General features: G+C 42.0%; 1 protein-coding gene across 1 annotated transcript in view; it reads right to left on the minus strand.

The window, feature by feature from the left end:
- Positions 1-14,989, minus strand: part of eftud2 (elongation factor Tu GTP binding domain containing 2) — a 98,589-nt gene continuing 83,600 nt past the window's right edge. Inside the window, exons 27-28 of the mRNA XM_060901952.1 lie at positions 8,449-8,556; positions 1-474 (exon numbers count right to left, since the gene is read on the minus strand). Coding sequence (XP_060757935.1) covers positions 379-474; positions 8,449-8,556 — 204 coding nt within the window. The 3' untranslated portion in view covers positions 1-378. The remainder of the gene's footprint in view (positions 475-8,448; positions 8,557-14,989) is intronic.

Below are 14,989 nucleotides of genomic sequence, written 5' to 3' on the forward strand. Positions count from 1 at the left end.
TGTTTCTCATCATTTTACTGTACAAAACATTCTTGTACTGAGATATAAAAAAATATAAACACAGTTTATCAGTGTGACACAAGATTAATTTTGATGAGAAGCTGGTCTTCCCCAGCACAAAACAAAAGACATGACAAAAGTTACAAGTGTAATGAAAATTAATGTTCTACACAAACACTGCATTCACAACTTGTCAAGCTAAGCTTAAAAATAACCAGAGGAATTTCCCTGCCACACTAGAATATCTAATCCTGGCATTGGGGAAGTGAGTATTAAACAGAAAAAAAAAAGCATCTGTGGCGAGTCTCATGGCCAGGTGATTAGGGATTGATATTCGTATGACGTAGTTGGGTGAGTTATTGAACATGTCGTTTTCCATCACATGGGGTAGTTCAACACCACATCCTGCTTCGCCAGCTCCAACAACATAGGATCGTCGAAGAACTTGCTGATACTGACGTCCTCGCTCAAACCCTGTGGACAACATAGGGAGGAGAAAGGAAAAAAAAAATTAAGTGTAAAACCTAAAAAATAAAATACAGAAAGTACTTCATCAGAAAGATCACTGTGACAGGGAAATGAAGAAGAAGCAGCCTTTATTTTTGTCACATGTACACTTGCAAAATTCCTGCTCTGCTTTTAACCCATCTGAAGCAATGAATACACACACACACACAGCAGTGGGCAGCTATGCTACAGCACCCGGGAACCAGTTGGGGGGTGAGGTGCCTTGCTCAAGGGCACTTCAACCATGAAGTCATGATACAGAGGGAAGAGAAAGTGCTGTTCATTCGCTCAACTCTCCTCACATTATTCCTGCTGGTCCCAGCAACCAAACCAGCGACCCTTTGGGCCCAAGGCTGCTTCTCTAACCTTCAGGCCATGGCTGCCCCCATGATATGCTGTATTTTTTTTTTAACAGAAAATTAAAGCACATCACGGCTTAATTTTGATTTTTTTTTTTAAATTGTTCAACATATTGCTGCTTTTAAAAAGCAAAGACCTCGTGAAACGACCCATCAACATCTAGTAAACTGAAAAAGATGATGCAGAAGAAGAAAAAGAAAAGGCTGAGAGGAAAAAAAAAAGAAAGCCTGCATTCAAACACACTTCCATACTATTATGCTACGTTCACACTGCAAGGCTTAATGCTCAATTCCGATTTTTTTGTGAAACCCGATTTTTTTGTGAGGTCGTTCACATTAACAAATATATGCGACTTGTATGTGATCCTCAGTATGAACGAAAAGCGACCTAAAAGTGTTCCGCATGCGCATTGCAGGATACGACGACGTCACACGCAGTGAGCATGGCCAGTGTTTACGGAAGTAAAACCGCCCGGTTGCGGTATGACCCATCCAATCTAGCTTGAATAGCTGCATCCCCCCAAATGGAAATCAGCTCCCTAACCTCTGCGTCCTTCCATTGAGAAGATTCAGAACCTTCACAGCCCGAAGCGTCCCTCGCATTGATGTCATGCGCAGGGGCGCAGATACGCTTTTTTGAACTGGGGGGGACAAAGCTGCCAGCAAACCAACCCCAACCCCAATATGCCTGTCAAACTTGTTGTGGGTTACCATAGCAACCAAGCTCAAGCTCGCAACCTGTGCAGTCTGCGCAGCTCAACCAACCGAATATCAGTCTTTGTTTTATGTGAGTTGTTGCAACTATGTATACACTGCTGTGCACCTCAATAAACCGAATGGTAATTAGTCTTTTGATTTTTCCGTGAGGTTTGCCTTATGCAAAGAAAGACAGCATAGACGGTTTTTCCTCCCTATAAGTGGGGGGGACCGAACGAGGCGAATTTAAATCTGGGTGGGACGAGTCCCACCCTCTATCTGCGCCCGTGATTATGCGCCATGTTGTTGTAACTTTTTTTTGAGAGACCCGCCGCCTACTTCAGCGCAGAATAGTGACGTTTGTGGCTTGTTGATGACATGTAAGTCGGATGAATGCGACCTGGCGGTTCAGACTGAAGTCGCATATGAAAAGAGCGGATAGGAATCGGAATTAGGACCACATATCCAAACGGCCTGGGTCGGATTTGAAAAAATCGGATCTGTGGCGTTCATATTGTCAATAAAAGATCGGATACAGGTCACATATGGGCGAAAAGATCGGATTTGAGTCACTTCAGCCTGCAGTGTGAACATACCCTTAGTATGCAAAAAGTAGTATATAGGGGCTACGAATATTCAGTAGGCATTTAATAGTAGTTGAACGGTACCTGGATGATCTAGTACATCCATAGCATGCAAGGGTACCACACGATACTACCACATAATTTAGCTGGAGCCGAGGAGGAGGAGAAATAATCCCTTGCGGAAAACCGAAAGATGACAATAGTCTGAAGCAAACCTGGCTGTTGTAGCGGCGTACAAATGTAAGTACCAGGAATATTTTAAACATTTCTGTCAATGCAGAAATTAATTTTCACAGCATATGTGAAAACTCCACATACAGCGTTCACTCTACATAAATCCTACAAACATTCAACCACTTGATCTTGAGACATCGTGCGAAAGAGAATCTCAGATGATTATGAACAAAGAGTGAAGGAAAAGTAGCAAAAAGAAGAATATTAAGATATGGTACTAACAAGCAATCTCTCAATGAACACAAACAATTTCCAAAATGTTGACAAGACAAAGTTTAATATAACATCTGTTTAACTTATAACGTGAAAGTAAGGTTAATTATATAACTTGGATTACACATTTTTCAGTTTTACTCAAATTAGGGTGGTGCAAAAATGAGTACACCCCACAACAAAAACTACTACATCTAGTACTTTGTATGGCCTCCATGACTTTTAATGACAGCACCAAGTCTTCTAGGCATGGAATGAACAAGCTGGAGACATTTTGCAACATCAATCTTTTTCCGTTCTTCAACAACGACCTCTTTTAGTGACTGGATGCTGGATGGAGAGTGATGCTCAACTTGTCTCTTCAGAATTCCCCATAGGTGTTCGATTGGGTTCAGATCAGGAGACATACTTGGCCACTGAATCACTTTCACCCTGTTCTTCTTCAGAAATCCAACAGTGGCCTTAGATGTGTGTTTAGTCATGTTGGAAAAGTGCACGACGACCAAGGGCACGGAGTGATGGTAGCATCTTCTCTTTCAGTATAGAGCGATACATCTGTGAATTCATGATGCCATCAATGAAATGCAGCTCCCCGACACCAGCAGCACTCACGCAGCCCCACATAAGGACACTGCCACCACCATGTTTCACTGTAGGCACCAGGCATTTTTCTTTGTATTCCTCACCTTTGCGACGCCATACAGTTTTGAAGCCATCAGTTCCAAAAACGTTTATCTTGGTCTCATCACTCCAGAGTATAGAGTCCCAGTAGTCTTCATCTTCGTCAGCATGGGCCCTGGCAAACTCTAGGTGGGCTTTTTTGTGCCTGGGCTTTAGGAGAAGCTTCTTTCGTGGACGGCATCCATGCATGCCATTCCTCTGCAGTGTACTCCGTATTGTGTCACGGGAAATAGTCACCCCAGTTTGGCTTTCTACTTCTTTAGATAACTGCAGTGAACTTGCATGCCGATTTTCTTCAACCCTTCTCATCAGAAGACGCTCCTGTCGAGGTGTTAACTTCCGTGGACGACCTGGACGTCTCTGTGAGATGGTTGCAGTTCCATCTTTCTTAAATTTTTGTAGCGCTTTTGCTACAGTATTCTGACTGATAAGTAAAGCTTTGCTGATCTTCTTGTAGCCTTCACCTTTGTGGTGGAAAGAAATTATTTTCTTTCTCAGGTCTTGTGTCATTTCTCTTCCATGTAGTGCCATTGCTGACAGCATGAAACGGGAAGGGGTTTTCTTTAAGTAACTCCCTTTTATAGTCAACTGTCTGCTGGACACCTGTGTAATGACTAGTTAGACTCACCTGTGATTGCATTCTTGTTAAATTAGACATTTGTAGTCTACAATTTAGCTTTGCTCCAGAGACTTTCAGTGGGGTGTACTCATTTTTGCACCACCCTAATTTGAGTAAAACTGAAAAAACGTGTAATCTAAGTTATACACTACCGTTCAAAAGTTTGGGGTCACTTTGAAATGTCCTTATTTTTGAAAGAAAAGCACTGTTCTTTTCAATGAAGATCACTTTAAACTAATCAGAAATCCACTCTATACATTGCTAATGTGCTAAATGACTATTCTAGCTGCAAATGTCTGGTTTTTGGTGCAATATCTCCATAGGTGTATAGAGGCCCATTTCCAGCAACTATCACTCCAGTGTTCTAATGGTACAATGTGTTTGCTCATTGCCTCAGAAGGCTAATGGATGATTAGAAAACCCTTGTACAATCATGTTAGCACAGCTGAAAACAGTTGAGCTCTTTAGAGAAGCTATAAAACTGACCTTCCTTTGAGCAGATTGAGTTTCTGGAGCATCACATTTGTGGGGTCGATTAAATGCTCAAAATGGCCAGAAAAATGTCTTGACTATATTTTCTATTCATTTTACAACTTATGGTGGGAAATAAAAGTGTGACTTTTCATGGAAAACACAAAATTGCCTGGGTGACCCCAAACTTTTGAACGGTAGTGTATTATTAACCTTACTTTCCCGTTATAAGTTAAACAGATGTTATATTAAACTTTGTCTTGTCAACATTTTGGAAATTGTTTGTGTTCATTGAGATTAAAACGTTACTCTTCAAAGGGGGTGTATTGTGTTGGTTTACAGGAAATGGGGTCAATCAGAAGCTTTCCTACAGAAAGGACTGCAGGCCTTGTAGTAGCTCCAGTGACATCATTGATATGTTAATCAGTCGCTGGCAATAAATTTCTGTATTGATTAGTTCAGCTGTTTAGCTAACAGCGCCACTTTATTAAGTGGGGAAAGCGTTTAAATGATGGAGGACAGACCAGTGGATAGAGCTTCTCCACAGCAAGACAGTTAAGAATATGAATGGGGACAGAAACGCAGTGCAGGACCACTGGGTAAAAGGCAACTCGTTGGTTTTTGGTTATTGTGATTATGCCTTAGTGAGCACGACCACAGAAAACTCCAAACCAATAATTCTCCTTTGGAGGAAAGTTTCAGTTCTGAAACTCCACAAGGAAAACAAATATCCATGTTAGATTTCCTGACGCAGGAAAGTGGCCTCTGATGTATTTAAAAAAAAAAATAAAATTCTCTGCTGTTTTATGTCTAGAACATCCACAATTGCCCCTTTTCCACCAAAGCAGTTCCAGGGCTGGTTCGGGGCCAGTGCTTAGTTTGGAACCGGGTTTTCTGTTTCCACTGACAAAGAACTGGCTCTGGGGCCAGAAAAACCGGTTCCAGGCTAGCACCAACTCTCTGCTGGGCCAGAGGAAAGAACCGCTTACGTCAGCGGGGGGGCGGAGTTGTTAAGACCAACAACAATAACAAGACCATGAAAGATCGCCATTTTTAAGCGATGAGAAGCAGCAGCTGTACAAACGCGAAGTCATCCATTATTATTGTTGTTGTTGCTGCTTCGATGTTCGCGCCAAGGTTTATGCAAACGTAGCGATGTAACTGACGTATACAGCGATGTAATGACGTGGCTTCCCTTAGCACCGCGAGCTATGGAAAAGCAAACTGGTTCTCAGCTGGCTCACAAGTTGAACGAGTTGTGAACCAGCACCAGCACTGGCCCCGAACCAGCCCTGGAACTGATTTGGTGGAAAAGGGGTAAATGTCAGAATCCTGTGGTCTGCTCGAGCAGAGCACGAGTTACAACTTTGTTTGTCATATTTATACAGAGGCCACTTACGAGGGTCTGTGACACTGGTGGAAGGCGAACCAGGCTAAAATATTTATGCAATTGTCCCTGTAATTTGTATTACAGAATAGACATCCGTTTTCCCTTTATATTATCATCTTGGTTTATTATGTGTGAAGAGAACAAGATGAACGATTTAAATTAACCATTTAGTGTCCTGTATATAACAGGGCTTTCCCCAAAGCGTGGATACACGGCGTTACACTGCGCTGTGAAACGTCAGCGCCGCGCTGTCACCTGCACACAAAAACACGAGTGCTCTGAGAGCACAATATCCCCCGCTGGCAACTGTGCCATAACTCTGGTAAAATGTGACCGAACTGAACGAAATTGCAATATGCGTATTACCGACATATAACAAAGAATCCTGTCAAGTTTTGTGAAATTCCTTCAAAAATTGAGAGGAGTTGATTTCAGAAGGTGAGTATCCTTCCCAGGACGGACATCGCCATGACATAATCCCCTTTCGGCCAGCGGGGGATTAAAAATCAATACCATAAATTGAACAATGCAGAGTACTTTCTGCATCTAAATATCTCCTATTCCTCTCTGAAAAGGAGTAATAACTATAGAAATAGGAAGATATTGTCATATATAGGTCTAGACCAGGGGTTCCCAAAGTGTGGTGCATGCACCCCCGGGGGTGCACGAGCTGTCACTAGGGGGTGCGCAAGATAAAAAATGTAATGGCGATTTTTAACTCTTCTTCTATGCCGTAATGGTTCTGCAGTAGTTTGTGGCTTCATTAATTCATTCATTCGCGATGCTCAACTGGTTGAAATCGGCAAAACTAAATGCCGATTGGCAACTAAACATCGGCAAAGACTGGGAGATGTTGAGAAAGATTTGAGGCTGAGACTGTCTTCAATTACCCCAAACATCGGAGAGCTCTGTGCCAAGATGCAGGCCCATCCGTCGCATTAATATTGATATGTATTTGGCCAAATGGCATTGATCTTGCTAAAAATATATACTGCTACTGAAAATAGGACCTATATAGCCTACTGACCCACCCACCGTCCGTCTGTCTGTCTGTCTCTCTCTCTCTCGCTGCAGACTGAGCCGCCAGCGCTGCACTTCACAATCAGATGGATCCTCTTCTTTATCTGTTCCTGATATGCTCCTTAATTGTTGTCTCTCTTTAAAATGCATATGTTCATAATTATCATTGCTATTTTTACTGTTATTATATGTTAACTTTTTTGCAAATTAAATTCATTCTCAATTCATTTTCATAACCTTGTAATGACAGGGTTGTGTTGCTAGTGTTTTAAACACGGATGAAAATCATATATTTTCCCCATATCTGGCTGGTAGACTACATGCCTCGATGTGATCTCCCTTTGTAATGAATTTGCGCTTTTACCGTGTTGCAACGTTTTAAAACTGTTACATTTCAATCAAATTCTATCTAATTCAAATACGAGAGCGCATAATATGTTAATGTGATTCGATGTTCTCATTCGAGCATGACGTGCTGCCTTTGTAAGAAAGCTTTGGTGTTTTTTTTTTTTCCACTTTTGTGGTTTCCTGCAGGTGTGGCAAACGATGTTTGTTATCATTTAGCACAATTAAAGATGCTTCCCTTATAAGAAAGCGTGTGTTTTTTTGAAACTGGGGAACTGGGGGTGTGTCAACCTGGTTGGAGTATAGAAGGGGGTGCGCGGCCAAAAAAGTTTGGGAACCGCTGGTCTAGACTATCCTGGTACTCAATCCAATGGTTTCACTGCGTGCACTGACTGCCATTTGCAACCATACATAAAACCACGTTCTCGGCTCTGGTCGCTAGATGGCGCTGTTGTGTGATTTGACCTCGATTTGGTTCCTGGCATCCTGGAATTGGAAAATGAAGAGGTGTGCTATGAAGTGTTTTCATCTCATCTCATTATCTCTAGCCTCTTTATCCTGTTCTACAGGGTCGCAGGCAAGCTGGAGCCTATCCCAGCTGACTACGGGCGAAAGGCGGGGTACACCCTGGACAAGTCGCCAGCTCATCACAGGGCTGACACATAGACACAGACAACCATTCACACTCACATTCACACCTACGCTCAATTTAGAGTCACCAGTTAACCTAACCTGCAGGTCTTTGGACTGTGGGGGAAACCGGAGCACCCGGAGGAAACCCACGCGGACACGGGGAGAACATGCAAACTCCACACAGAAGGGCCCTCGCCGGCCACGGGGCTCGAACCCAGGACCTTCTTGCTGTGAGGCGACAGCGCTAACCACTACACCACCGTGCTGCCCGAAGTGTTTTCATTTCAAATCTAATTTTGCCCCTTGCGTATTTGACAAGGTAAAAAAGAGCAAATTTAATAATGTTGAATTGTACCTAAATCAGGCCTAGATGCCACCGGAATGCATCATTTGAAGTCCCTAATTTCAAAATTTTCTGGGGAACGTGCCCCCGGACCTCTCCAGCAGCCTTCGGGGCCCTCCGGGCCCGGCCAGGCCTTTCGGGCTGAGCGTTGTATCAATAACACTGCTCTGATATTTTTTTCCTGGGGAAAGCCCTATATACACACATTAAATATACAGGCAGGGCTGATTTGATTCTTTCTGCCAAAATGACATTTTTAACTGCAATGTGGAATAACCTCGAAAGGAACACACAGATTTTATCCCCGAGTACTCAAAAGCCTCTCAGAAGGAGTGAGTGTGTGAGAGTCTCACCTTGCGTCGACGAGTTTTGATCATGAACTCTCTGGCTAGATGAGGCGCTGGCTGAGGCTCCAATGGCCGAATCACGATGCTCTTGTCCAGAGGATCACCAGGAACAATCTACAGAAATAAGACAGAAATGAAACGCTATGATTCGCACTAAGGCTGGGTAAAAAAAAATCGATTTAGGATCGATTTCATTTAAATTTCGCACTATCGATTCACAGGGCATGAGATTGAGGGTTTTTTTTTTCCACAACACAGTCTCGTGTGTTGTGTGATTTTCCTCCCTCAGCCGTCTCGTGCGTGATGACGCAGCTGCGCAGTCGTACGTCGTGACGTTCAAGCACGCACACAAAGTGGCTGAGGCCAGAGCCATGGCTGAGGCAGGGAAAACGCCGCTCGGCAAGCCGTCTCAAATGAAATCTGACGTGTGGAATCCTTTCAAATTTAAAACGACAAAGGACGAAGAGCTTGATAAAACCAAGGTATTTTGCAAGATATGCCAAGCAGAGCTCAGTTATTGTAGGAATACTACAAACCTCAGAAACCACCTGACAAGGTACCACGCTACGCTAACCTTAGCTTCCGACAACAAGCCGCCCGGAGCAAAACAAAAGAAACTGAAGGACCTGCTAGCATTACCATCAGAGTCTCCGCGGGCCATAAAGATAACAGAGGCCATCGCAACTTTTGTTTGCAGAGATTTACGCCCATACTCGGTAGTGGAAAATGAAGGATTCGGGCAGCTCATTCAGGTACTCGAACCACACTACGTTATGGTGCAACGTAAACATCTGACTGAAACTGTGATACCCATGAAGTATACATCTGTGAAAGACGCGATACGAATGAAAATGCAGTCAGCAAACAGAGTCGCTATCACGTGTGACACCTGGACATCGCTGTCGACGCAGTCCTTTTCCTCAACAAGAATCTCTGTCTCTTAAGTGTGACAGTTTAAGTTTACTGTCTTCGTTTTGTTAATATTAATACTTTTAATATTTTTTCACTTAAAGTGCTGATGACACGTTTTTGACATCTTTGGCGATGTTTTATAACATAAAAAGTAATTCCCGATGATCCATATATTAATTCACGAAGGCGCCTATTTTACAAGTTATGATAAAAAACGCGGCTATTTGGGCAAATTTGACGGGGCTGCAGCACCCAGGAGACGAAAGAGGAGGAGGAGCTATATGACGTCAGCGAAAGAACCTTCCTCCTAACTTACCAGTTTGTTGTTGATGCGACAGGTGTTCAGTTTGTCATTATTAGTATTATTATACATTATTTTATATATATATATATATATATATATATATATATATATATATATATTATGCCTTCGCGTTGTGTTGCCGGCTTTTGCTCCAAAACCCACAAGGATGGAGTAAGTTTATTCAAGTTTCCCAGAGATCCCGAGCTGCATGCGAAGTGGGTGAAGCAAGTCAGGCGCACTCGTGACAAGTGGGAGCCCTCACCAACATCCGTCCTGTGCTCTGAACACTTCGATTTGGATTGTTTTGACACCCTTCCCAGCTTAAAGGAATCTCTTGGGTGTTCAGTTCAGCACAAACGTGTGTTACTACCATCAGCAGTGCCTACACAGTGTTGCCAGATTGGGAGGTTTCCCGCCCAGTTGAGCGGTTTCAAGTGCATTTTGAACATATTTTGGGCTGGAAAACGTCAGCAGTATCTGTTGCCAGATACTGCTGACGTTTTCCAGCCCAAAATATGTTCAAAACCCACCAAAATGCACTTGAAACCGTCCAACTGGGCGGGATAAATCCCAATCTGGCAACACTGCCAGTATTCCGGAGGGGGTCTACTAGTAGCTATGCCGGATCCAAAGACGGTCCTCCTGTCAGAACATGTGTTGTGAAACGACATAAGATAAAGGTACGTAGAGCTATAGATTCTACATGATGATCATAAATGTAATCATAAAGTCGGCGTGATATCAGTCATGTATTTGCTTGTGAAAGCTTGCGGCTTTCATGTAACTGCCGCCTAGCAACGAGAGGCAAAGGGTAAAGAGGGTAGACTATCATAGATTCTATTCGGAAGAGATCAACACAATTCTAGACTCCCAGAAGAGGAAGAGCTAGCACTAGAGAGTTCACCGGCGTTTTCATGCGCCATTTCCATTGAGTAGAACCGGAGTAGAACAGCCAGTGAACCGCAGCGTGTTCTTACGCTGACGTCACAACATGGCCGCGAGCCACGGACCCAGTTTTCTTGCGCTGTGCAATTAAAAGTTGGATATTTGCGTAACAACAGCTTCTTTTCACGTAATTATAACAGAAATCTAACATGTTTGCCATGTTGTATAGTTTATTTAAGAAATTGCATAGAGTCATGTTCGTGTCATCAGCCCTTTAAACAATACAATTTACTGCAACGTTCATTTGCACTTTTTACATTTGCACTTTTATTTGCACTTTTTTAATTACAGGAAGATAAGACAGTTTTGCTTACAGTTACATGTGAACTGTCAAATTTACAAAACAAAGACGTGTATTTTGCAACGTATTGTATGGAGATATTTTCATTATTTAAGAGCAGACTGAATTGATTCAGATTGAATCGAATCGAAATTAATCAATTTAAAACCCTAAGAATCGAAATCGAATCGATCTAGGAAACTGACTGTGATACCCAGCCCTAATTCGCACTAGCTTATAAAGTGTAAAGACAGAACTTCTAATACTTCGGCGCAGGTGATGGGATTTTATTAATACACAATCTGCTGATTCAGCGCTTCACTACTGAACACCAAAACGCGTTCAGTGCGATTATTTTTTAGAAGACTTCTTAAGCCTTGTTCTCTCAATAAGAGGGAATTCTACTGCTGAAGATTAGCACTGTGTCTCAATTCACATTCTTCCACCCTTACACTTGCTATTTTGATTGCACAAGTGCGTTCATACTGACAATTACAGCAACATGCAGTGCACTGTGAGTACTCACATGGTGTAGTCATAACGGTCAAAACGTCGCTGCCATCTTGGCTACGTAGCGGAAGGGGAGAGACCATCAACCTATTTTCAACCAACTGGAGGAGGTTCTCGAATCTCAGCACTGTTCAGCTCTGATTCAATTCTATATGACTTGGACAGCAACATGGTATCGTTTCGATAGTAATAGCTAATTCACAGGAATTTGTATGGCAGATGCTGCACATAAAACGAGTCAGATGAAAAACGTGTGAAATTGTTAAGGTGAAGGTTTCTGTAAGGAGACGTTTATTCAATATTTATGGAACGAGTGTGCCGATGCTTTGCAGCCAGAGGCGGCTTATGGGTAAATGTAACGTTGACACAGTTCCCCGAGGTCTTAATGAAATGCCTGTGACATTCTTTGGTCAAAATACGACAAGGATAAAGCTCCCTTCTCACGCTGTCGGAACAGCCCTGTTCAAAACAGCCGATCCGAGTTCCTGTTCCTTTAAATGATAATGAGCGACTGCTCACCCCACCCCTCTTCCAATAGCCAATCAGGGAGCACTTTCTTCATGAATATTCAGTCGCAAAGGCAGCTCTCAAGCAGTGAGTTGAGATACTCAGATAAGGGGGTGGGATAAAGGCCTCTGCATGCTCTTGCGACAAGGCTTTCGCAGATAGCTTTTCGCAGACAGTTGTAATTTATCGTTGAGTGGGGAGTAATAGGTGTGCGCGATGTTATTCACCGGCACAACGCAAGGGGGCGTGAAGTCGCGAAATCGCTAGGAGTAGTTGGTGGGTGTGGTTAGTGGAGTATTTATCCTCTGGTTACTTATAATGACTAGAACTTTTTTTTTTTTTTATAATGACTAGAACTGGAGTCGTATAGATGTACGTACTTCAATCAACCGCTCTTCGTGCTGCTCCATCTTCGCTCGTGTTTTTAAAAATGCCGGTCGTGAAAACAAACCAAACCGGGAAAGTAGGGAAGCGGAAGTGCGTGTACAGCGGATGTAGAGTGGACCAATCAGAGCCCTCTTGTCTGCAACGCTGTCTGCGAGGCTTCTGCGGTGGTCACAATTTTTGGGAGGTGCGCGCAGAGCGTCTGCGAAGGTGGGGGGGCTACGCAGACACTGTCTGCGACGCTATCTGTGAGGACTGGGTTGTCAGCATAAATTGGCCTTAATCCTCATGAGCTCCGCTTGTGACACAGAAAGAGGAGCCAAATCTGAACGGCTTGTTGAAGCGCATGTTTTCTGAAATAGGTAGCACAAAAGAAACTGACTGGGTGTCTAATGTCAGAGTTTGTGGTTTGGTAGGCACTCCAGATATCCAGATAGAGACATTCACTGGATATGAGCAATCGTACGCTCCGATTGGCTACTCTACTACCAGCTCATATACCATGAGTAGAGAAAAACAAAATGGCGGAGCGTGTTGCTGAACCAACCGAGGACGAAATAAAAACTCGACTCGAAAACAAAACTCCAAAAATTATCAAGTATTTAAAAGAAACAGAAACAGCTAAAAGAATATAGTTTTTAAGATAGATAGATAGATAGATAGATAGATAGATAGATAGATAGATAGATAGATAGATAGGTAGGTAGGTAGGTAGGAGTGGGCATTTTTTCTTCCGATGGTATCTGGGTAAATGAGCAGCTGTCTCAGCCAATAAAATGTGATTGGCTGAGACAGCTGCTCATTTACCCAGATACCATCTGAAGAAAAAATGCGATTGGTCGGTTGGTTCATTCCATGTCATTAACCCATTGGTTCCCAAGAAATATTAGTCCACGTTTATAGCAATGATCCAGAAATTATTACTAGTGTTTCTGTACTCACGGATAATAATGAATGAACCGATCAGCCGATTTCGAATAGTTTCAATACATTTTAAATTGAGCACATTTTTCTTTATTATTGTTATACTGAAAAACTTTGACTTGTAGCTTACTTTTTTTTTTGAGGGGAAAAAAAAAAACAAAGAAGAAGAAGCTGTGACGGGCTCCTATCAGGCCAAGTGCTGTCACTCGCCGGCCACTTTCAGGCATCTTTTTCGGATTAGTGAGACCAGACCCTCTGAACATGAATGGGGAGATATCAATACTGGACTCTGTGAAAACTAACGGTCGCGAAGAGCATATGATTGAAATCGCCATGAAAAGTTGATTATACTTGAGTGTTAGGTTGGTTCTCATGACTCAGAAAAAGCTTTAAAATCCACTTTTCTCGTGGATTATTTTGACGCTGCGCAGGCGCAGTACTTCTATAACGGCAGGAGAGGGACAGCGGAGCACGAAGCTGCAAGATGATTGGAAAGCTGTTGGTTCAGATCGACATATGATTGGTTGTTGGCAGCGGAACAGGCGGGATATTTGCAGACCCGTACTGCCGTCAGAGACGGTTGATTAGAATGTTTGCTGCCGTTACGAACTGTCAATTGAATTATTCATTTTTATTAATTTAAAGTTGTTTAAGAAAATAAATATGGCTTTTCCTTAAATACTTGTGTCACTGCAATGATTCTTTTAGTCATTGTAATTATTGTAATCTTTAAGCAAGTGTTTTTTTTAAAATATCGTCAAAATATCGTTATCGTTAAAATCCTAAAAAATATCGAGATGATATTTTTTGCCCATATCACCCACCCCTAATAGATAGATAGATAGATAGATAGATAGATAGATAGATAGATAGATCTTCAAATCATGAAGTTCTAAAGCTGGAGGTTCGAGAATTAATCCCCTTTCCCCCCCAGTTGACAGATTATTTTTTACATCCACCTTGTATCAACACCCAACATATCAATTTATTCTATACACATTCACTGGATATGAGCAATTGCGTGCTCTGATTGGCTACTCTACTACTAGGATATCAGCTTATATACTGTGAGTAGAGAAAAACAAAATGGTGGCTTTGTTATCAAGTATTTAAAAGAAACAGAAATAGCTGAAGGAATATAGTTTATAAGATAGATAGATAGATAGATAGATAGATAGATAGATAGATAGATAGATAGATAGATAGATAGATAGATAGATAGATCTTCATGATTTGAAGTTTTAAAGCTGTAGGTTCGAGAATTAATCCTCTTTCTCCCCTAGCTGACAGATTATTTACATCCACCTTGTATAAACACCCAACATATCAATTTATTCTATCCACATTCACTGGATATGAGCAATCACGCACTCTGATTGGCTACTCTACTACTAGGATATCAGCTCATATACCATGAGGAGAGAAAAACAAAATGGCGGCGCGTGTTGCTGAACCAACCGAGGATGAAATAAAAACTCTACTTGAAAACAAAATCCTCAAAAATACAAAAAAAAAAAAATCAACAAAATATGGAATAAAAGTATTTGATGGTAAGAGCGTATCTTTTTTTATTTTTCAAGAATTATTACAGCAGCATTTTTCACAAATTGCTACTGTCATTTGTTTACATTCTCAGCAGAAACGATTTTGTCGGACGTTTTGTATAAAGTTTTATTTATTGAATTTGCAAGAAATAAAAATGCTCCGTTTCTCAAAATCCAGTGAATGTGGATCGAATAAAACAGTTATTCCACTCAATCTCGTCGTGCATGGCTTATAGC

This window comes from Neoarius graeffei, chromosome 20 (genome assembly GCF_027579695.1).
Source record: "Neoarius graeffei isolate fNeoGra1 chromosome 20, fNeoGra1.pri, whole genome shotgun sequence".
NCBI lineage: Eukaryota > Metazoa > Chordata > Actinopteri > Siluriformes > Ariidae > Neoarius > Neoarius graeffei.